The 22,676-nt window shown below is 36.7% G+C and overlaps 2 protein-coding genes across 3 annotated transcripts; one reads left to right on the plus strand and one right to left on the minus strand.

The window, feature by feature from the left end:
• Positions 1-897: 897 nt before the first annotated feature.
• LOC129901443 (staphylococcal-like nuclease CAN2) lies at positions 898-2,995 on the plus strand. The gene is made up of 9 exons (XM_055976619.1): positions 898-1,153; positions 1,302-1,357; positions 1,463-1,577; positions 1,646-1,759; positions 1,848-2,035; positions 2,108-2,164; positions 2,251-2,410; positions 2,489-2,557; positions 2,630-2,995. Exons 1-9 carry the CDS (start codon positions 1,025-1,027, stop codon positions 2,732-2,734), a joined length of 993 nt encoding a protein of 330 aa, XP_055832594.1. The 5' UTR covers positions 898-1,024; the 3' UTR covers positions 2,735-2,995.
• A 117-nt stretch (positions 2,996-3,112) lies between these two features.
• On the minus strand, positions 3,113-18,779 carry LOC129901444 (uncharacterized). 2 transcript variants are annotated; one of them, XR_008769837.1, is made up of 5 exons: positions 18,276-18,779; positions 17,324-17,393; positions 17,156-17,248; positions 8,303-8,398; positions 3,113-3,441 (listed from the first exon to the last, which is right to left on the minus strand). XR_008769837.1 is itself a non-coding variant. In XM_055976620.1 (4 exons), exons 1-3 carry the CDS (start codon positions 18,669-18,671, stop codon positions 17,190-17,192), a joined length of 525 nt encoding a protein of 174 aa, XP_055832595.1. In that variant the 5' UTR covers positions 18,672-18,778; the 3' UTR covers positions 3,113-3,441; positions 17,156-17,189. The 2 variants fall into 2 exon arrangements, 1 of the variants encoding a protein (XP_055832595.1); XM_055976620.1 differs by lacking the exon at positions 8,303-8,398 and having other exon boundaries at positions 18,276-18,778.
• Positions 18,780-22,676: the final 3,897 nt, after the last annotated feature.

The raw sequence follows: 22,676 nt of genomic DNA on the forward strand, positions 1-22,676 counted from the left end.
AGTGATATTGTCATGGCGCAAAAGCATATATGGTCCGTCATATAGCTACTCCATTAAACCATGCTAGCTTAAAAAAAATCAAGAAATTCAGGAGGAAACATAGAACCCAGAAAGCCACATAATTATGACACAAAAAGGGAGAGAAAATGACCCATTACACTCCACTCAACCACAAGAACATTATGAAATACCTAAACTAAAGTTCAAAAATACAATCTAAGATTTTATTATATAGCTAATAATACATTATTAAACCTCTAATAAGCCATGCTAGCTTCAAAAAATTAAGAAATTAAGGAGAGAAAAACACGCAGAAAACCACACAAAAATCAAAATGTCTATCGTCATACACACAAAAGATCATCAAAAGTTATAGGGCAATCAAATAAAGACAAATCAAATTTGTCAAATAAAGACAAATTTACATTCACTAAAGAGTTGTACTATTAGTAACATTTTTTTCTTAAAATGTGTCGGTGAGTAATGAATTATTTGGCAATAACGTTATGTGTCTACTTACTTCGTCAGACATTTGTCTTTTTGTCATTGATTTATTTTTATAAAGTAATACCTAAAACGTTACTGACAAATACATTTATACTAGTTTTATAAAATTTCAAAAAAATACACTATTTTATTAAATTAATTTTAAATAATGACTTACTTCGATCAAATATATAAGTCCGGCGGTGATTCATGATGTAAAAGTTTACATTAATAAGGTGTATATAATTAAACTTGAAATAAAAAAATACACGCGCGAGGACGCGGAATGTTGCAAAGGCAAAGGAGCGCTGAGGCGTTGACCGACAAGTCAGGAGCCACATCAGATTGAAGTGTAGATACTACGTATCCTTAAACCAATTATAACACAATACGTTGCCTACTTTACCTGATTGGTCCCTAAATTTGATCTCAGCTCCAATCTAACGAAAGATTCCTTACCATCTTCTAAATTCTAACCTAAAAGCTAAATCCCTCTTCACATAATAATATCCAGAAAAGAATAATTTAGATCCTGAGAATGGGAAACGCTCTAAGATTCTTGTATGGTAATTGCTGCAAACCTTCAGCAGACTCTGATTCCCTCGGCCATCATCCCGGCGTTTCTGCTTTAGCGCACGATCTCTACAACTTTGAAATCACCTCCCAGGTAATTGCTACTCTCCGTTCAACCTCAATTTTCTCTTCTACCAATTGCTCTCCAAATTTTAGATTTTTCTCAACCAATTTTTAAGATCTAGGCTGTTCAGTTTTTTGTTTCATTCTGTGTAAAATTTTGAACTTTTTTTTCCCCTTAGGTTCCTCAAGGACTGAGTAAGCATGTTGTATCATCCAAGAAGGCGCAAGCTAACTGGTAAAACTTTACAGAATTGGGAGTAGTAGTTTAAGAATAGTTGTTGTTCTATGTAATCTAGTTTGATCTTATTCCTAACTTGTACATTTTTGGTGATAAATGAAGGTATAAGAAACTTTCAGATGCATGGAGAGAAACAAAGCCTCCCCCTAAAACACCCGAAGAAGCTTCAAGGCTTGTCATTCAGACCTTGAAGAGGCATCAGAAAGCAGATGTTGAGGTTGTCACTTTGTACTAACACTTACTAGTTGTTATAATATCTAGCAAAATTGACATATTTGGTTTCAGGGGCTACTGGCTTTCTATGGTCTACCTCATCCTCACACCCTAGTAGAACTAACTAGTGATGGCGCTCCTCCATCACACCAACAAGGACTCAAGTTTGAATTGCACACTCTCCCTGTAAGGAAATTACTTATCTCGAAACTTGCTTAGCCTCCGAATCTTCAAATTAGTGTAATATCCTAATATGTATGTATGTATGTGCTAGGTGGATGCGAAGGCTGTGGCAGACGGAGATACAGTAACTGTATATGTTAGTACAACAGATCCTAGAGAGTCATCGTGTCTCCCAAGAGAAGTGCAAGCTGCGGCTATTCAAAGATCAAAAGCACGAGCTCAGAAGAATTATGCAAAAGCAGATCAACTGCACAAACAGATCATTGATTCAGGATACAGGTCAGTTGCATAAAGCATAACATCGTTTCCTTTTAATTTTCATTCACCCAATTCATTGAGATTCTGTCACAGGGCTATACCAGTGAACCATGAGGAAATTCTCGCTCGAAAATATAGGATCAGATTAAGGTATGAAAGACAGTTACTTGAAATTTTATATATATAATTCTGCTATAAAAATCAAATTGGTAAATAAGGAATGAAGAAAAAATCAGGGGGATAGATGCACCAGAAAGTGCAATGCCATATGGTAAAGAGGCCAAGGAAGAACTGACTAAAGTTCTCCAGGGTAAGAGTCTAAGGGTCTTAGTTTTTGATGAGGATCGTTATGGCCGCTGTGTAGGGGATATATACTGCAATGGCATATTTGCACAGGTATTGAAATGGATACAATTCTTTCTTCTCCCAGTTATTTAATTAAGACTTCCAGTTCTAAGTTGGCTTCTCATGTAGGAAGTGATGTTGAAGAAGGGCTTGGCTTGGCACTATAACGCGTATGACAAGCGTCCAGAGTTAGAAAAGGTAATCTGCAGTTTTATGTCAGTATAGTCTGACCAAAGCAATTTTTCTAAATATTTTTATCTATGGTTTTAGTGGGAGAAAGAAGCTCGAGCAAAACGAATTGGCTTGTGGGCAGCCAGAAATCCTGAAATGCCATGGGAGTGGAGGAAACAGAAACGTGAAAACCAACGCTCATAAAATAACAACTAATTCAACAGAGCTATGGTTTTCTTGAAAAATAATTGCCCTAACACATTGTAGGCATAAGCGTAACAGTAACGCTATATTCAATTGTCAAATTGTGTTGATATAGATGAGGTGCAGTGAAGAAGCCACATCTATTAATTTAAATCCATGGAAGCCAAACTTAGTGTGTAATTGTGCATTCCTTGTTGTATATGTATATTTCTTTCTCGGGTGCTTCTATGTCTATCACCATCGAAACGTTTTCCTCTTCCACTTTTTATTCCTCATCATTTCACAGTTAGGTTCCTCTTTCAAGATAAACTACAAAATATACCAATGTTATAGCTGCAAATGGACAACTTTCTTGCATGCAAAAACAGAAAAGGCAACTTGAGGTTTCAAGTGTCCATTCAACATACATCATGAACTTGAAAGGCAAAATCCACTGAAGCTGGCTTGACGAACTAAACAAAGAATAATCACCTTTTTTCAGTTTTCTTCCCAGTTAAGACAGAATTACAAGATCAAACCACCATGACACAAAGAAAATCAACTAATGATAAATAATGTGATTTGCTAACAGTCCAGTCAGAACTATGGACATGGGAGTACTTCAAAAGAAAAAAATATCATGGAGATTAGAACAGCGGGTCCAGTTGAATATCTGTTACCAAACTGCAAGGTACTGGCGGCTGGCATATGCATAGCACAAAAATACACTGCATAAAACAAATTATAATTAATGTATTGTAGGATATAAAGTTCCGAGCATGAAAATTATGGTGTGCCCGTGGGCAGAAAATATTTGAAGAGGATGCTAAAACATGTTGCGAGTACAATTTAACATGTTGCTCCATTTCCACCGAGATAATTGGTAAGCTACCAGTCTGTCCCTCATCAACCCCGCAAAAGACTACCATAAAAGAAAAGAAGCTACACAGCTGAGAAAAAAAAAAGGTAGCTTCCCTAGCCCTCTAAAAACTGGCAGGCAATAGTTGTCTTTCCACCAATTAGGACAACATGTATTAGGATATCATTTGTTCTGACACAAGCAACAGAAAATACCACCAACAGTTGCCCCTTCTGCATTACTTGATGGTGACTCATAAATGATACTTCACCAACAGGAGTTGCTCAGACCAAGAATGACCAACAGAAATCACAAAGATAGAAAAAGCAAGCTCTATTTGTTTTTTACAACTGTAAAAATAAGCTCGTCTGCTCTTGTTTTACTCAGTAAAGCAACAATCTCATAAATGCCTTAAGATCAAAATCTATCCATTTGCTTTCCCAAAAGAGGGAGCAAACTGGAGATGCATAAAATGCATCAAAAGACATTGAGAAACTAGTGTGGACTTCACTAAAATTGCAAATGAGCAAATTATATATCTTACTTTATCAGCATAGAAAAATTGTCAAAGGGGGTGGAGGAAAAAATAGCCACACTTAAAAATGAATCTCTCGCTGGAGGACATAATTGTCAAGTTTGTTCCATCTTAAATGCCTTTCAAGCAACTTTATTTATAGCCTTTAACATATACACTTGTATTTGGTCTGGGTTTTAGTTCTGCGGGTCAGGTTTAATGGGGGATTCATTCAAAATAGAGAAATTAAATTGAAATCGGGTTACTTTGGTTGATTTGAGGGGATTGGTAATTTTGAATACTTTGGTAACGACAGGGGTACATTGGCCAATAGTATAACTAGGGACAAACTTTACTAATAGACAAAAGCAGAGGGGTATATTTGACCTTTTTCCCTACATTTGAAGAAAGTTTTTGTAAATTTTATTTAATAATAATAACTATACCACCATACATATGATTCACCACGTGGTGTTCAACAATAAAATGCAACTTTGATTATGTGTGGATCCACAGATGTAGCATGCCTACATGTCGAAGAATCATCCCATTAGACATTCTTTATGTATCGTAAAGGAGCTTTGACTGTGGCAGTTCATCAGCAACAAGAAACATTTACAATGCAATCAGATCAAACAAGCTCAAGCAGTATTTGTGTAATGTGTGGCATATACTTTTCTTTCTATTTCCTTCAGATAAGTAAGTGTGTGATATGTGCTTAATGGAGCATGCACTTTACGTAATCATATTTAGGCTTCACGCAAAGCAATCTAGGAAAAGATCATTCAGCACTAAGTTCCATACATGAATCTCCACAAGTACCTTAAATAACTTTCTTGTTTCAAGTATTTATCATTGTGGTCTGAAGTTCAGATTCACTTTATTAATAATCATGTCACATGTAGTGCGAAACAAACTATCAACAGTGTCTCGCTTATACCTACTAGTCCCTCTCACCAAAACCTAATACCGTGTAGTGGGCATCTAAGACTATGTTGCATAACAGTCGTGTGAACCTTTTCACTGCTACAACTGGATATACATCAGAGCCTGGAGAGTTCGAACCAAACACAAGTCATGGAGTTGGCAAATGTATATCATACAAGGCAACTGACCTGGGTAATATAGGGTGTAGAAGCTAAAAACAAGAATTTAAGGCACGCCAAATCAAGACAGAAGTTCAAGAACGAGTTCAGGAATGTCAAGAAAAGATCCTAAGAACCCTTAATTTGAGCCTAGTAGCAACTATTAGTTGGTGAAATTAATTACTTTTACTAGAGAAACAAATTAAGAGCTTAGTTCAGTGATCTTGACTTCGAATTGAGAAACTAGAGACAATAATTAGTTTAAGGCTAATTACCTTCTACAGATGACAAAAGTATCACTTAAAACAAAATATCTTACCTCCTAAAAGAATGTTCTAGTGAGGTTGCAAGACAAACCTGAGAACGACCCAATTTTATTAATAATAGTCTTGAATGGAAAAACAATATAAGACACTTCTGTTTATAGCCTAAAGGGGCGGTTCAGCCTAGGTAGAAAACAAGAAAATAAAGATCGAAGGAATTTCGGGAAAAAAATCCAGCAACCTTACGCAAAAGGAAATAAGTCCCAACCACCAAGGAAATCATTAAATATGTTCCTCCTAACAAACTAGGAAAGTTTGACACCCACATCCCCTCTAAAGTGGAGGAAAGCTCCTTGATTTGTGGCTGATTTTTAGGAACCTCACATAATAGCTTGGAGGAATGGAGACATGCCTGTAGAAGAATGGATTTTCATATTATAAGCAAATTCAACTCTAAGCAAGTGATCTTCCCAAGAAGTTAATTTATCTTTCAAAACAGTCCTTTAACATATTTCCTAAGGTTCTATTAACTACCTCATTTTATGCATAATAAGAAGTACTCCCTCCATCCCATATTAGTTGTTCACTTTACCCTTTACACGCACCCTTAAGAAATCATAAATAGGAAGGGTATTTTTTACCTATTTACCCCTTAAGAAACTTGTTTTGAAACTTTACAAACTTGTTTACACGTTCCAAAAAAATTATTTGCAAGGGTAAAATGCAAAAAATTCAATTAATTCTATATTGGTTTTGTAAATTGACAAGTAATTTGGGATAACTATTTATAGTAAGGTGGACAACAAATATGGGACAGAGCGAATAGAAAATAACTACTTTTATCAAAAAAGTAGCACAAAATAACTTGGTGCCAATTACCCCCAAAATACACGTCAAAGGTGGCTCAACAACTTAGCATCTCAATCACTAACAATAGTTCTAGGTTTACCATGCAATTCAACTTCTTTTACAAACAATTTAGCAAAATAGGAAGCATAAATAGTTTTTAAGCATAAAGGGAATGTCGCACTTCAGAACATATCACGTCAAAAAAATATTATCTTTACCCCACCTTGTTCTTGGCAAACTAATGCAAGCCAAATTTCATCAAAACCTTGCACACAAAGCCAAGCTAAGGAGCTTGAGTAGCTACATAGGAGGGTGTTTGGAATGAAGATTTGAAGACTTAACAACATGCTCAAATGGAAGTACAGTGGAGAAGGGGGAAGGGAGAAAAGGAGCTATGTATGCAAAGTGGCTATTCTTAGAACACAAGCCCCATGACTAAGAAGACTATGAAGGCCCTTATGCCATTAAGAGTATTTTATGTAATAATCATCCTTAGTCTGCATCCTTAGCCTAGCTTAGTATAAATACAATACCTAGTCTTTTCATAATGTACATTATTCTAAGGTTATGTTGATTGACAAATTGAGCTCACTCTTGAGACAGTTGGGTGTGAGGTCAAGGCCTTCGTTGGTTTGACAATGTTGATTACATTGCTTGACGGTTCATTCCTCTTGAAGGTATCTTCACAGATTTGATGCTTGTATTGATTTATTAATTAGAAGTTCTCACTTTTTATAGCTTTAATTGTCAATTAATACCTTTACTTGTGTCTTTCTTCTATCTTTATTTATTATTCTTATATTTAGAGCTTCTTCATCATTCGATATAACATCATTTGGTATCAGAGCCAAGAATAGATTGTTCCCACAAATCTAGCCTTGGATTGACAGAAAAAAAAAGATTTAAAAAAAGTCCTGAAAATTCCACCAAAATTTTTGAAATTTTTACTTTGATTCGTGTTTTCGACACTAGATTAGTGTTCTCTAGTGTTTTTTGAGTTTAAACCCAAGCATTCAAGTTGTTTGGAGTTGGGAAGAAGGTTCTACTGTTGAGTTTGAAGAACTTGAAAGTTTTTTGAGTCTAAACCCAAGCATTCAAGTTGTTTGGAGTTGGGAAGAAGGTTCTACTGTTGAGTTTGAAGAACTTGAAAATAGGTCTTGGAGATTTAGTGTGATTTGGAGCTTAAAGGCTATTGGAGTTTGTTCTCTAATTCAAGGGGAAGCAACTTCTGAATTTTGAGATGATTTCGAGCAAAATTGAAGTTGGAAATTTGAGTGTTGAAGTGTTCTTGAAGATTTTCATGTGTTCTTGATAAAGAAAAGGCAAAAAAGGTACATTTGATCGAAAACCCCTAACGGGAAAGGGCAAAAAGATGTTTTTGACCTCAAAAATGGTAAATAGGTAAGGTCGCCTAAAGGAGTACAAAAAAATTCAGAAAATTTCAGTCGAACAAAAAGGTAAATAGGCTAAGGAAACCAAAAAAAAGAAAAGAGTCTATATATAAAAACCAAGAGTTTTTGAGTGCTAGAAAAGAGGGTTGTCAAAATTCTCCTTACATGTAGAGAAATTTTGTTTAATTCTAATTTCTAATGATCTAACTTCTTCATTGCCTACTTCTATTTCCAATAAAAACAACAACAACAACAACAAACCCAGTATAATCCCACCATGTGGGGTCAGGGGAGGGTAGAGTGTATGCAGACCTAACCCCCACCTTGAAAGGTAGGGCAGCTGTTTCCGAAAGACCCTCGGCTCAAGAGATGAAAACAAGATAAAAGGTCAGATGGGGACAAACATATCGAAAACAAGATGAAAACAAGGAAAGGCAAAAGTGAGAAAGTCATGGTAGAATAGTACGGAAAGAAAGAGGCATTAACTACTATAAATAAATAAGATAATCAACGTACAACGGCCCCACACCTATAAACAACAATACAATGCAGAAATCAAATGGCAATAAACAATGAGCAGAACTACAATTTTGAAACAATTTTGAAAATGTATTTCCTAAGGATTTACCGAGTTTAAGAGGAATAGAACATGTAATTGATTTTGACAGTATCTCAAATTCCAAATAGGCCTACCCATAGGAGCAATCCTGAAAAAATTAAAGAACTACAGAGACAAGTTGAGGAGCTTTTTGAAAAAAAGTTAGGAAAAAAAAGGAACATGAGCACATATTATATATTAGTCCAATTGATGCAAAGAGCGGAACTTGGAGGATGTGTGGACGGATGCGCTATCAATAAAATAATTAAAAGTATTTTCATCGTATTCCTCTTCTTTATAATATGTTACATCAATCATCAATGGCATAGTTCTAAAATCTTTCCCAAAATTAATCTGGAGAGTAGTTACCATCAAATTATAATAAATCCTCGTGATGAAAGAAAAACTGCTTTTAAAGCCAAGTATGGTTTATATGATGGCTAGTGATGCATTTTGGCTTAACTAATGCATCTAGTTTCATGAGAGTAATGAGCCATATCTTTAATAGATTCAAGACCAAAGGTTACTGACAGATGATGAGGCTTACTTAAGGGCTGCCCTGACAGTGGAGTTTGAGGTTAATGCAAAAAAGGAAGTGGCCTGGAGACAAAGATCAAGGGCATTGTGGCTTAAAGGAGACAAAAAAACCAAAATTCTTCATAGAACTGCAAAATGTCACAAAAGGTTTAGTGGGACTACCTTCGAAGAACCCTAAGAGATCCAAGGAGACTATCAAGTTTTACCAGAATCTTTACACACAAAGAAAGGCATGGAGACCAATCTATAATACCAGTGCAGGGCCTATAATCAATGAGGAAGATAATAATATTCCTCAGTCAGTTTGGGGAACAGAAAATTAAAGACTGTAATGGTGTGTGCTGGGGACAAGGCCCTTGCCCTGAAGGCTTCTCCATGGCATTCTTTATTCACTGATGGGAGGGTAGTGAGTAGTGAAGTGGAGGCTGTTGTCAGAATTTATGACCAAGTTTACTCTGGAGGAAAAAAAAACAATGCTACTTTCATTGCATTGATACCAAAAAAGTGGGGGCGAAAGAGTTAGAAGGATTTGAGACCTATTGATAGGAAGCATTTATAAAAGTATCTCAAAAATCCTGACTAAAAAGACTCAAGAAGGTAGTGTGGAAGTTGGTGGATGGCCAGCAGCTGGCATTTATCTATGGATGCCATTTTAATAGATAATGAATGTGAGAAAAATTACCAATAAAAGGGCCTATGATCATCTTAACTGGGAATTCTTACGGAGGACACTAGAGAAGGGTTTTGGTATAGACGGATTAATTGGACAAAGTTCTGTTGTAAAACAGTAAAAATTCTCATTCTTGATCAATAGTTCACCATCTGGTTTTTTCTCTTCTAAGAGAGGCCTAAGACAAGGGGATCCTCTCTCTTCCCCTTTTCTCTTTATTTTAGTGAACAGCTTAGGTTAATAATTGGATCACAGGTTTCAATGTTAAGTCGGGAGACAGTCTTGGTCTGTCACTGTCTATTTCCCACCTTCAGTATGCAAATGATACATTGGTGTTTTGTGATGCAAATAGTGACCAAATGAAATATTTGAGAGTTATATTCATTTTGTTTGAAGCTATTTCTGGACTTCAAGTCAACTTGGGAAAGTTTTTTGTTTACCCAATTAATGAGGTTCATGGAATTAACAGTTTGGCTTAAATTTTGGGAGGGAGAATAGAACTGCCTACTACTTACCTTGGCATGCCCCTGGGTGCTAAGAGTAAGTCACAAAGTATTTGGAATGCTATCCTAGAGAAGTGTGGAAACTTGTCAGTCGGATGAGTCAATATCTCTCTTTGGAGGTAGATTGACTTTAATCAACACTACCAACTTATTTGATGTTTTTATTCCCCATACCAGTGAATACTGGCATGTTATCAAGAAACTGGATGCAATCAGAAGGAATTTTCTCTGAAATTGTGAGAACAGGAAGATTCACTTAGTTAAGTGGGAATCAATTATAACTTGCAAGGAGGGAAGCTGGAATGGGAATAAGAAATCTGAAATCACAAAACTATAGCCTCCTATTAAAATGATTATGGAGATTTGCAACTGTGGATCAATCTCTCCGGAAAGAAACCATTATGACAAGGTATGGGGGTTGGTTACTGGATCACCAAGGCACCTATGACTCCATATGGTGTTGGCTTATGGAGATCCATCATGAATCAGCGGTCCAATATTATCAAAAATTACAAGATTAAAGTAGGCAAGGAAGACCTTTTTTCTGGGGTGATATCTGACTTGGGCAACACTCTTTGAAGTCTTTATTTCCTAACCTTCACATTTTGAGCCAGCAGAAGAATTCCATAGTTATGGAGGTAAGGGAAAACCCCGTGGAATTTCAATTTCAGAAGACTTCTTAATGATTGGGGAGTGGATAGGTTGAGAGAATTCTACAAGACTCAGGCACAGGTCCGAGATCTCACCAAAAATGAAGACGGCTTAATTAGATGAAAAAAGCTGTGAGGATTCTCTGTTAAATCTGTTTATAACTGTTTCCAGAACACCTATTCACAAGGATGTTGGCCTTGAAGATGATATGGCAAGTCAAAATCCCACACAAGATAGCATGCTTCATATTGTTATTGGCAAGGCAAGTTGTCTTAACTCAAGATAAGCTTATGGAAAGGGGTCTTCAGTTCCAGATATTCTCTGTGTGGTGTGAAAGAAGAAAGAGACAATAAAACCATCTCTTTTCACACTTTAAGTGACAGATTAGGGAAGATCTTCATCAACTTGAGGGGAATCAAGTGGACTATGCCAAGGAGTACACAGGAAGTTTTTGCTAGCCAGAACAGAGATGGTAATCTCTCAGGACACAGGGAGAGATAGAAGATTGTCCCAGCTTGGATATGGTGGACAATATGGAAGGAGAGAAACCAGAGATGCTTTGAAGACGAGAGCAATCCTTTCCCAAAGATAAAGATGATTTTTTTAGCAATTTTTACTTCTGGTGTATTCATGAATACTCTCAAGAAGCAGAGGATATTCCAAGTGTTTGACTTCTTATTAATTTATAGGTGGTAGGTTTTGCTCATTTTGACTACTATTTGTAACTATTACTGGACTACTTTCTTGGAGTAGTTCTTAGTTTATAATAATACATATATGTTGCCTGCTTAACAAAAAGAAGAGATCAAAGATAACCTAGGAAAGACGCTGCTCGAAGCAGTTGACTGGGAATGGAGGTGTTGAATTGCAGAGCATTAGCCATGAAGAAAACAGCTTCAAAAAACTTTTAGGTTTATTTTTTTGAGCATTAAAAATTTTTATTTCTTTTTGAGTCTTTTGAGAAAATAGAGATTGCCTGGGTTATAAAGCACTTAGACCAAATGGTCTTGGTTATACATTTTCCAAATATGATTAGACATGGTGAACATTGACGCAATGAAGTGCAAGGATCACTTTCACCAATGTGGATCCTTAATCCCACTTTCATGGCCACGTATCTTTCCGGCTACGAATAGGAATTATTTTTTACATGAATCCTATTTTCAATCCTCCTGAAAAATCCATTCTCTCAACAATATCTTTGTCAGTTGATCCCATAGAACTCCGTTAGATAGGAACAGATTCGATAAATATTGTTAACTCACAAGTACTATTCCTCATAAAAGAATCTTTCAAAAGCTGGCACCCTTGGAGAGAAAGAAGCTTAGTTACTCATATATAATCGTGATTCCACGGAGAGGAGGTGCCGTGTTATTAAAGATTTTCAACTTAGAACTCTGGTAGGGATGTAGAAGATTGTGACAGAGGTGTTGTCGGTAAAATTGAGGTCGGTGATGGATATAAGCTCACATCTAGCTACCAGAATGCTCTTTTGTGAAGGAGAGAAACTCTGGATGCAAGTAGGCTTGCTAATGAGAGAATAGGCTCTAGGTTGAGATGTGATACACCAGCATTACCATTTAACATCAAAAAGGTCTATGACCATTGCATTGGAGTTTTTGATTATACATCCTTTTCAGGAAGGATTGGGAAAAATATACAACAACAACAACCCAGTGAAATCCCACATCGTGGGGTCTGGGGAAGGATTGGGAAAAATATAAGAGGTGAAAATATCATTGAATATCTACTAAGAGATTCTCTAGATTTGCATTCAACCATATGTCTGCAAAGAATCTTTTTACTCTGGTTTAAACTTGCATGTTTGAGTAGGGACAAGTGTGAGATTAAGAGAATTCTAATTTTAGAGTACCAGAACTTCCTTAAAAGAAAAATATTTAGCTTGAAATTAAAATATGCTAAATAAAGGTGGATGGCTGAACATAGATGATTCATATAGCCGACTCCAGCTGATTAGCAGCTGAAATACAGACTTATTGATCGATTAGAGTAGATGTATTAGACCTTTTGTCAGCGTCGATAGATAGGTGGAACAATCCATAGCTAGAGGTTTCTTGAGCGGCAGTGAGTTAAAGAGTGGTAAAACGATAAGACACCTCTATATCAGTCTTCAATAGCAGGTGATGTTTCATCATCTAAGGCACAGATAAGACGGCTATGATTCTCATGCAGAGCATGATGCAGTTTAAAGTTGTATCAGGACTACATGTAAGCCTGGAAAATGCAGAATTATTACTGGTTGGAGAAGTAAAAAAGCACTCCAGAATTAAAATGATTTGTGGTGTAAGTTGGCTAACATTCCAGCTACATATATATGGGCCTATCTCCAGAAGGAAAATTTAGGTAGACTGAAGTCTGAACTAAGACTACCAGTGATACAGAGAATCAAAAATGAGGTTGGAAGGGTGGACCACACATTCGTTGTTAGAGGACGACGAAATAGTTCTTCTAAAGGCGGCACTTTCAACTATTCCCACATTCTTCATGTCATTGTTCACAATTCTAGCATCGATTAGCATGAGGTCTGAAAAATTACATGACGTTTTCTGGAGTGGAGCTAATGGAGAACGAAGAGAGCATTTTTAGGATGAGATCAGACCATGGCCCCAATTAAATCAGAAGAATGAGCATTTGTGAAGCACATACTTTAGACCAAACTGTGATGAGAAAATTGCTGCGGAGATTTGCATCAAGGAACATATCATGTGGATGAGCGTTGTTCTGCTTCAGGCAAAGCATGGATGTAGAGAACACAACTAACTCTCATACTACATATGAGAAATGCTTGTGCAAAGAAATCATAAAAGGGAAGCAAGAGTTCTCTAAGTTCATTTGGCTTTTCGGTGGATAAAAGCAGCTATATGCAATTTTGATTGGACATTCAGCATGGAGAATGACACTAACGAGTGGGGGGGTGTTAACAGGAATAACATGAGACAGAAGAGAGAGGATATTCTCAATCAACTCTCAAGTCTAGAAAGCATCCTGGAGCAGGGATCACTTACTAATGATGAGGTCATTTGGCTATGAAGTCTGATGTAACAAAGAATGAGGAAATAGCATGGAGGAAGAGGTCTCGAGTACAATAGTTGAAAAGTGGAGACAAGACTACCAAATATTTTCACAGAATTGCTATAGCGCATAAGAGATTTAACTGTGTTGACTCTTCAGGTGATGATGGGGCTACCATCTCTGATCCAGATTCTATAAAGCTGAAAAGTCAGAACTACTATCAGACTCTTTACAAGGTAACAAAGACTTGGAGGCCAGACTTGAATCTTCAACAGATCAAAGGCATAAACAGAGAGGAGCAGGAATGGTTGCAAAGACAGTTTCAAGACGAAGAAGTTCGTCAATGTTTCAGATTATGTGCAAATGACAAAGCACCAAGACCTGATGGATTTCCAAAGTGTTGCTGTCAATCTTTTTGGGGATGTTTAAAGGACATTATGAAGACTATGCAGCATTTTCATGATCAGCAAGTTGTTGAAATGAGTCTCAATGCTACTTATGTGGCACCCATTCCAAAAAAAAGTTGCCTCAGAATTGAGGGATTTTAAACCATGTCTTCTCCGTGGAGTTCAAAAAGTCATTGTAAAAATTGTTACCTGAAAGAATGAGAAAGGCAGTGAACAAGTTGGTAAACAAATACCAGATGGCATTCATAAATGAAAGGTAAATCATGGATGTTTCTGTCAAAGTCAGCGAATGTGTGGATGCTAGATTGAGAGGAGAAGATCCAGGCATCATGTAAAAGTTAGATAAAACGAAGGCCTATAACATGTTAACTGGGAATTCCTCCTTAATATACTCAGGCAAATGGGATTTGGATATAGGTGGCTGAAATGGATTGACTTTTGTATCAAAACTATTAGGTTCACAATTCCAATGAAGGGAGAACGTGTTGGTTTTTCCCTTCTAAAACGGGTCTTACACAAAGTGACCCTCTTTCACCTTTCATGTTCATAATAGCCATGGAAGGATTTAATAGTATGATGAGGGTTGTTGTTCAAAATAAGTGGTTGAAAGGTTTCACGCTTAGCATCAGGCAAAGTGAGGATTTGGAAATCTATCATCTGCTAATTTTTTGTGAAGCCAAAGCAGAATAAATTAGATACATCAGGGTGATTCTTGTTACCTTTGAAGTAGTTTTAGATTTTGTGGATTGGAGGAAGAAGCAGCCCATTCCCAAGATGCAGGGGCTGAACATATCAGCTGCCAACAGTTTACTTGGCATTCCCTTGGGCAATAAACCCAAAGATCTGGAAATATGGAATAGGATAGTTGAAAAGACAGAAAAAGCTAGCTAGGTGGAAATCTCAATATTTGTCACAAGGGAGCAGACTAATTTTGATAAATGTTGTGTTAGATTCCTTGCCAACTTCTGTTATAACATTATTTCCCATACTATCTGAAGTAGTGCAGAATCTGATAAACTGAGAAAGGACTTCTTATAGCTAGGACATAAGGGGGCCAAAAGATTTTCACTTAGTAAACTGGAAAGTTGCTCAGTTTAACAACATTTCAGGTGGACTAGGTATAAGAATCCTGAAAATGCAGAATGACTTCTTGATACTGAAATGGATATGTGAATATAAGGGAGAACATCAAACATTATGGAAAGAGGTCATTCCAAACAAGTATGGAAAGAACAGGCCATGGTGCACCATACGTCACTAACACTTCTGGTGTCCCAATTTGGAGATCAATAAAGGACTTGTGGACCAAAATTCTCAGATAATGTCACTTAAAAGGTGGGCAATGGAAACAAAATTCTTTTTTGGGAAGATACATGGAACGGACAGATGGCATTGAATAACTCCTATCCTAATCTATTCTCTTTTTGCACCATTCTAGTGCTGATAATTGGTCCAATCAGGTTACACATCTCCTTCAGGAGATATTCTGGATAGATTGGCTCAACTCTTACAAGAAATCAACAGCTTCAAAGGCACAACTCCAACCCTCAACACAATCATATGGAAACAAGTTAATGATGGTAAAATTCTCAGTGAACTGACACTACAAAAAAGAAGCAAGGGACCAACCAGGATGTGGGATAGAACCATGGAAGCAGATCTGAAAAAGCTTGCACCAACTAAGGCTAAATGCTTTTCGGCACCAACTAAGGTTAAGTGCTTTTCTTGGCTGGCGGCCAGGAAAGCATATCTTACACAGGAAATTCTGAAAGAAGGCGGTTCCCAATAGTATCTAGATGCTTACGTAATGAAGCAGACGAAACTAATAGCCATCTGTTTTTGCACTGCAAAATAAGTGCACAAATGTGGTCCCTATTCTTAAGTCTCATAAACATATGGTCAATGTCAGAACTGTTGCAGATCTATTAAGTTGTTGGATTAGGAGAGGTAGAAGCAAGAGTCAAAACAAGTGGTGGAGAACAATCCCAGCTTGCACATGGTGGACAGTATAGAGAGAGAAATAGAAGATGTTTTGAGGATAGGTTTAAAATTGTATTATATCCTTCTACTTTTGGTGTAACGAGGAATGTATAGATGAAGTAGAACAAACAATTGATCATTTAAGTTCACTGTAACTTCTCTTTTGTATTTAGTTTTTCTGGTTGAATATTTATGGGGTCTCCAGCATTAAGGTATGTTGAAGGATACAATGTTAACAGTTTCAAAAGACATAATTCATGGGGTGAAATTGCATAGTAGTGAATTGATGTTGCTTGGCGAAAAAGCAAGGGGAGGATCATCAGTTAATTGCAATGATACTTACAATATTTAATATATTTAATTTATCACAGGTACAGCCTATGGCAATGGCAGAAGCTGTTGCAAGTTGGACAAGAAAGCTGAAATCCAGAAAGAAAGAGTGGAATGTAGCTCCTTCTTGCATTTTTTGGTTGATTCCACGAGAAATAAGAAACAGCAGAATTTTGAAGGTATGGAAAAGAACATAAGGCCTCCACGAGGTAGGGGTAAGGTCTGCATACACTCCACCCTCCCCAGACCTCACCTATCGGATTACACTAGTATGTTGTTGAGGGAAAAGTACATAAGGAGGGGGCTAAAAGTTATTTTTTCTTCCATTTATACTTTTGGTGCAAAAATAATTCCCGTACTAGAGTTTTGATGTATTTACAATTGCATGCAATTTGACACCATCTTAGTTTAATATTAATAAAACATCTTGACATACACCCCCCCAAAAATAAAAAAACATCAACCCCACATAATCTGTAAAATCTCTCAAATCATAGAGATTTTTGTACGAAAGATAAAACAACTCAAATCTATGATCTTTAGCAGATTCATCATGTCACAGAAACACTTACTGCTAAAGAAGATATCAAAGAATCTACATAGTAGTGGCATTGTCATACTGTACTATAAGCAGAGTTCAATATCCTAGCAAGTGCAACAACTTTCAAACAACTTAGATCAGAAATAGAACAAGACATTGCACAACAAAAGTGAAAGAAAAGAATTCAATGGACCCTCCTTTTATTGTTGAAATGAATGCAATGGGACTTACGATGCCACAGCTTGTTTTACCCATGAAAAGAGCTTCAATTTTGCTTTGTGTCCCCCACAGTATCATCAGAATCAGAATCGCTGGCGTTGTAGCCTAAAATGGAAGAAAAGATGAACACCATACAATAACAACAAACAAATATAATCAGTAAGCAGAAAGTCTACATACCTGGACGTTTATCACTCACTTTCCATGCCGATGAACGACTCTTTGAAGCTCGGCTAATCCAAGCTCTTCCCTGAACCCAAAATGATCAATCACTATTAGCATTTCCCACATCCTCAGACACAGCAAATAGAGACAGAAACCCAAAAAACTGTTGATGTTTCAAACAAACCTATGACTCTACTTCTGGGAAGAGGAAAGAGCAGAGCTATTTTCTTTGACTTCCTTGAAAACTTTGTGAAACTTTTAGTAAATATATATATGAAATTGAGCAGGCACACTATGGTTACTCACTTCTTGGATTACAGAGAAGATAAATAACCATGTACATGCTAGTACATCCTCTTAATTATGTGTATCTTGATTGAGAATAAAGTAAGCACTTAAATTATGCAGGCACACTAATTTTTCTTCTCCGTATCTTCAATTATTAAAGAGTTCAAGTTCAATTGGACTGCTATCTTCACATGATGGGCACATTCAGTTAATTAAGGATTTATTATAGTAGTATTATAAGGCACACACGAGCTTGAATTTGGAAGATATTTCATGTGCTTGACAATGATAAACATTTGTCCTCGGCCGTCTATACTATTTTCACCCTTGTTATCGAAACTAAAGTAAGACGAAAATAGTAGCATGGATTCTTCTAACAAAATAAAAAATATGTAATTTTCAACGCAGTTGTTTCTTTTTTCACTGTATAACTACAAAAGAGTGTCAAAAGTTCAAGTGTAAGAGCAGTTCTAAGCTCAGACTGTGCCCTTTCAACTATACGTTTCATGGGGGTATCTCTGTTCATTTTTTGTCAATGGAAAACAAGAATTTCTACACTAGGTTATTTATAAATCACCAAGCTCTACTGCTCTAGATTCTTAGAAAACTATGAGCAACTATAAGTGAACTAAGACAAGGAATAAATGGAAGCAGATCACAGGAAGCAGAAATCAAATACCTTCTGTGCATCTCTGGATATACCATAGCCACTAAAATACATCTGACCAACAAGGACCTGCATGTTAGCGTCACCGGCTTTAGCCTCCTTGAGAGTATCGTGGAACCACCGCTTGACACAGTCAGCCACCACGTCGGCAAGGGGTAGCCGCCGCTGGTTCGACGAAGAAGTATTGGAATTGGAGTTAGAGCTTGCTTCTTCCATGTTCTTCTTCAGCTTCAGCCGCCGCTCTGATGACTCGCCGTCGACCACCGCCCTAGACTTTGCGGTCACGGGAGATGGAACTGACCTAATTCTGGATGCGGGTTTGACTTGGGTCGGGCGCTGGATTCTGTTGGAGCTGATTATTCTGGCAAAATCTTGAATTCTATTTGGTGAAGGAAGCGATTTCCCCATAAAACGTCGCAGGAAAAAAAAACCACTAGGCCAGTACTTTTTGAATTTTGAGTAATTGTAGTGCGCCTAAGAAAAGAATATTTGGGTACACATAGAATTGATTTAAAATTAGAAATTAGATCTAATGTTCTTCTCTTTTTTTCTTTTTAAAAATCTTTATCTTTTTTTCTGATGAGATTTATATTTGCTTAAATGTTGGGACTTGGGACCACACTGATGAGATATCTATTTTTAATTTTTTTTTGTTTATTTTGCTAATCAAATGGAATAGAATATGTCTTGATATCTATAAAACTAAAACGGAAAATGATCAAAACTATCCTTCAACTATTCGAAATAGAGCACATATACCCTTAAATTATATTTTGGCTCAAAAATACCCTTTACGTCATACTATTGGCTCAAAAATACCCTTCACGTCATATTATTGGCTCACTCTACTCCTCTATTTGACAAAATGAAATGTGATATCTCATGTGTATTAATTTACACCACACAAGATCTCCACATAAGCACCCCCACCCCATCAATTAAAAGACACAAACTCACTCATTAAAAGACCCAAACTCATTCTTGACTCCCAAAGTTATGGTTTCCTTGACTCTCGTAGTTATGGCTGCCATAATTAATTTGCAGCAGTTTTAAGCAACTCCCGTAACAATTTGCGGCAGTCAGACACCCCTGCTTGTTGGCCTAGCTTTAGGAAGAACACTTTGGCTACTTTCCAAGCATCTATTGATCACGTTGAACGTACGATTATGTTGCTCTACAGCTCACTTCAGGCCCGACCCCACCCATCTTCTTTCTAGAAAAGCACCTTCTTGATCAGGTAGCACATTTGCTTAATTGCCATTTTGGAAAATCAAACATATCACCCTTTGTTAGCTATGTTTACTGAATGAAAACTATAATTTAGCAAATTAAATAGCTAATTAATAGTTTGCTTAAAACTGCTGCAAATTAATTTGGCAACCATACTACAGGAGTGGAGGAAACCATAACTACTAGAGTCAAGGATGAGTTTGAGTCTTTTAATGGATGGATTTAAGTCTTTTAATTGATGGGGTGAGGTGGGATGGGGTGCTTATGTAAAGATCTTACGTGGCGTAAATTAATACACATGGGATGCCACATTTTATTTCGTCAAATAGAGGGGTAGAAGTGAGTCAGTAGTATGACGTGAAGGGTATTTTGAGCCAATAGTATGAAGAAAAGGGTATTTTTGAGCCAGAATATAGTTTAAGGGTATATGTTCTCTATTTCAAATAGTTGAAGGGTAATTTTAGCCCTTTTCCGATACCAAAAAAATTAAATCGGACCAAACTAATTAAATTATTGGTATGGGTGGGATTATATTTTTTCAAAAAGTTTGGTATTCAATTTGGTATTCGGTTTATGGGCTTCGATTCTTCGGTGCACCAAAGAATTGAATTGTATTACATAGCTGAAAATCTAAAATTCTGCATAGATGGAAATCTCTTCTATAGAACAAATTGCTCAACTTCTTGATATCATACACTCGATCTTAACTTGCACACTTCTACTCTTGATACCTATTACATGATTGATTGAGCGAAGGATTTAATAGGCCAGTGTTTCTTCTTAGGGTTCTCCCTTGTTGTTGGTGAATAAGAAGAATGTGTCTATGCGAATAAGTATTAATTATAGACAGTTGAACTGAGCTGAGGGTCTTTCGGAAATAGCTATCCTACCTTGGTAGGAGTAAGGTTTGCGTATACTTTACCCTCTCCAGACCCCACGTTGTGGGATTTTACTGGATTGTTGTTGTTGTTGTTGTATAGACAGTTGAACATAGTGAACATCAAGAATAAATATCATATTATGTGCATTGATGAATTAGTTGACCAACTACAGAGTGCTTTGGTGTTTTCAAAAATTGACTTAAGGCCAGGCTACCACCAGTTGAAGATTACGGCATCAGACGTCCCTAAGACAACCTTTAGGACTCTTTATGATTACTATGAGTTTCTTGTTTATGTTCTTTGGATTGACTAATGCTCTAACAACATTTATGGAATTGATGAATGAGGTATTTTAGCCATATTTGGATTCATTTGTGCTTGTGTTCATCAATGATATTTTGATATACACAAATAGTGAGGATGAGCATGGGCAACACTTGAGGATTGTGCTCAAAAGTTGAAGGATGAGCAGTTGTATGCTAAATTTTCTTAGTGTGAATTTTGGATCATCTCTATGGCATTCTTAAGATACGTGGCATCCAACAATATTATTATGTCACGACCCAGACTAGGGCCTAGTTGTGACACGACAATTGGGAATCCAAAGGATCACAACCAAGCCTCTTAGCATATATCGCATTTATAAGGTAAGGTAAAATCTTAATAAAAACAAGCGGAAGAATAATCTCAAACATGGAAGTCTAGAAGTGAAAATGAAATCTCAAGTCATATGTCCAAATGGATTACATCAACTCTTATGTCTAAACATGCCTCTATCATACTAACATAGGTGGGGGCATAGAACAAGTCACTAACTCCCCAAACAAGAAAGAAACATCTCAAAAATACAAACATAGTCTAGAGGTAGTAAGAAAAGAAATAAGCTCGATAGGTAGTCCCCAAAGTACGAGGACTTACCAAATCAAGTGAACTACCAAATCAAGTGAACAAGTCTTTTTTCTAGCCACGAGAGTGTGTAGGGTGATCGTCAAGCCCTACATTATAATATAATGTAGGCAAGCAAAAAAATTATGCGTTAATACTTTGAATGTAATAAGTATATGAGCAATGCAATCAATACATGACATAAAAGCAATAGCGTATGATCAAGGTAAGAACATATAATAAGTAGACCATTTACACATAATAGTGAATAATGAGTAAGGCTAATGTCATTTAAAACCATAATGCAATCTGATAAAGAGAACTTGTACAACGCATAGATAATCCTTAGTCATAATGAGAAATCATAACAGGGCTTGTAAGTTCATAAGTAGTAGTAAGAATATTAAGTCAAATTGTGAATCACAAAACAATAAGTGAGAAAACATACTTTACTTTGTGAGAGACTTAGTAGATGCCACGATCCAAACTAGGGCCAAGCCGCAACACAATGATCGGCATGCGAGGGACCCCAACTATGCCATCTTATCATCATCGCATTCATAAGGTAGAGAAATATATTGAAATATAAGCGAAAGTAATCATCACAAGGGAATGAGACTAAGGGATAACAACTCAAAGATATCCAATTCGGACTACATCATATAGCGTCTAAATATGCCTCTAGTCTAATCCTTGATGAGAGCTTAGGACAAACTCCTAGTTCACCCTAACAATAGGAAGAAATCAAATAATAGAAATAAGAAACAAAGTCATTGCCCTCGATAAGATGAGGACCGACCAACTCTTGATATCTAATCAACTCCAGCCACGAATAGGATGGTTGTGAGTGTCGTCCATCCCTACATTATGATACAATATAGGCAAAATATGCGTTAGTACGTTTGAATGTATTAAGTATGTGAGATATGCATGAACAAATAAAGGAACGTGAATAATATGACATAAGATGCATGACCAATCATAATGAACATGAATAAAGCTTAAAACATTTGAAAATATATGAAACTCGTGGATAATACATATCATAAAACTTAATCACAGAACTCATAACTTAACTTCAACTTGTGTGGGATAAAACATTTAGCCAGCATCTAAGATCATGCGAACTATTACATGGAATCCGATGGAACCCCATCGAGAAAGAGGAGGCTACCTTGCCAGGGTATACTCCATCATGGTACCCATCTCAACTCAACTCAACTATGCTATATGTAGATCCACTAATTAGGCCATGAAGGCAATCCTACATGGGCAATGTAGTTTAGGACTTTAGATTGCTACTAGGATTCCCTTCGGTAACTAACTGCGTTACCCGACTGAACCCTACCTAGAAACCCTCGCGGTGCTTAGTCAATATCCCAACTGAAACTCATAAACATGATCATCACATATTACA

The sequence above is a fragment of the Solanum dulcamara genome, chromosome 8 (assembly GCF_947179165.1).
Source record: "Solanum dulcamara chromosome 8, daSolDulc1.2, whole genome shotgun sequence".
NCBI classification, from domain to species: Eukaryota; Viridiplantae; Streptophyta; class Magnoliopsida; order Solanales; family Solanaceae; genus Solanum; species Solanum dulcamara.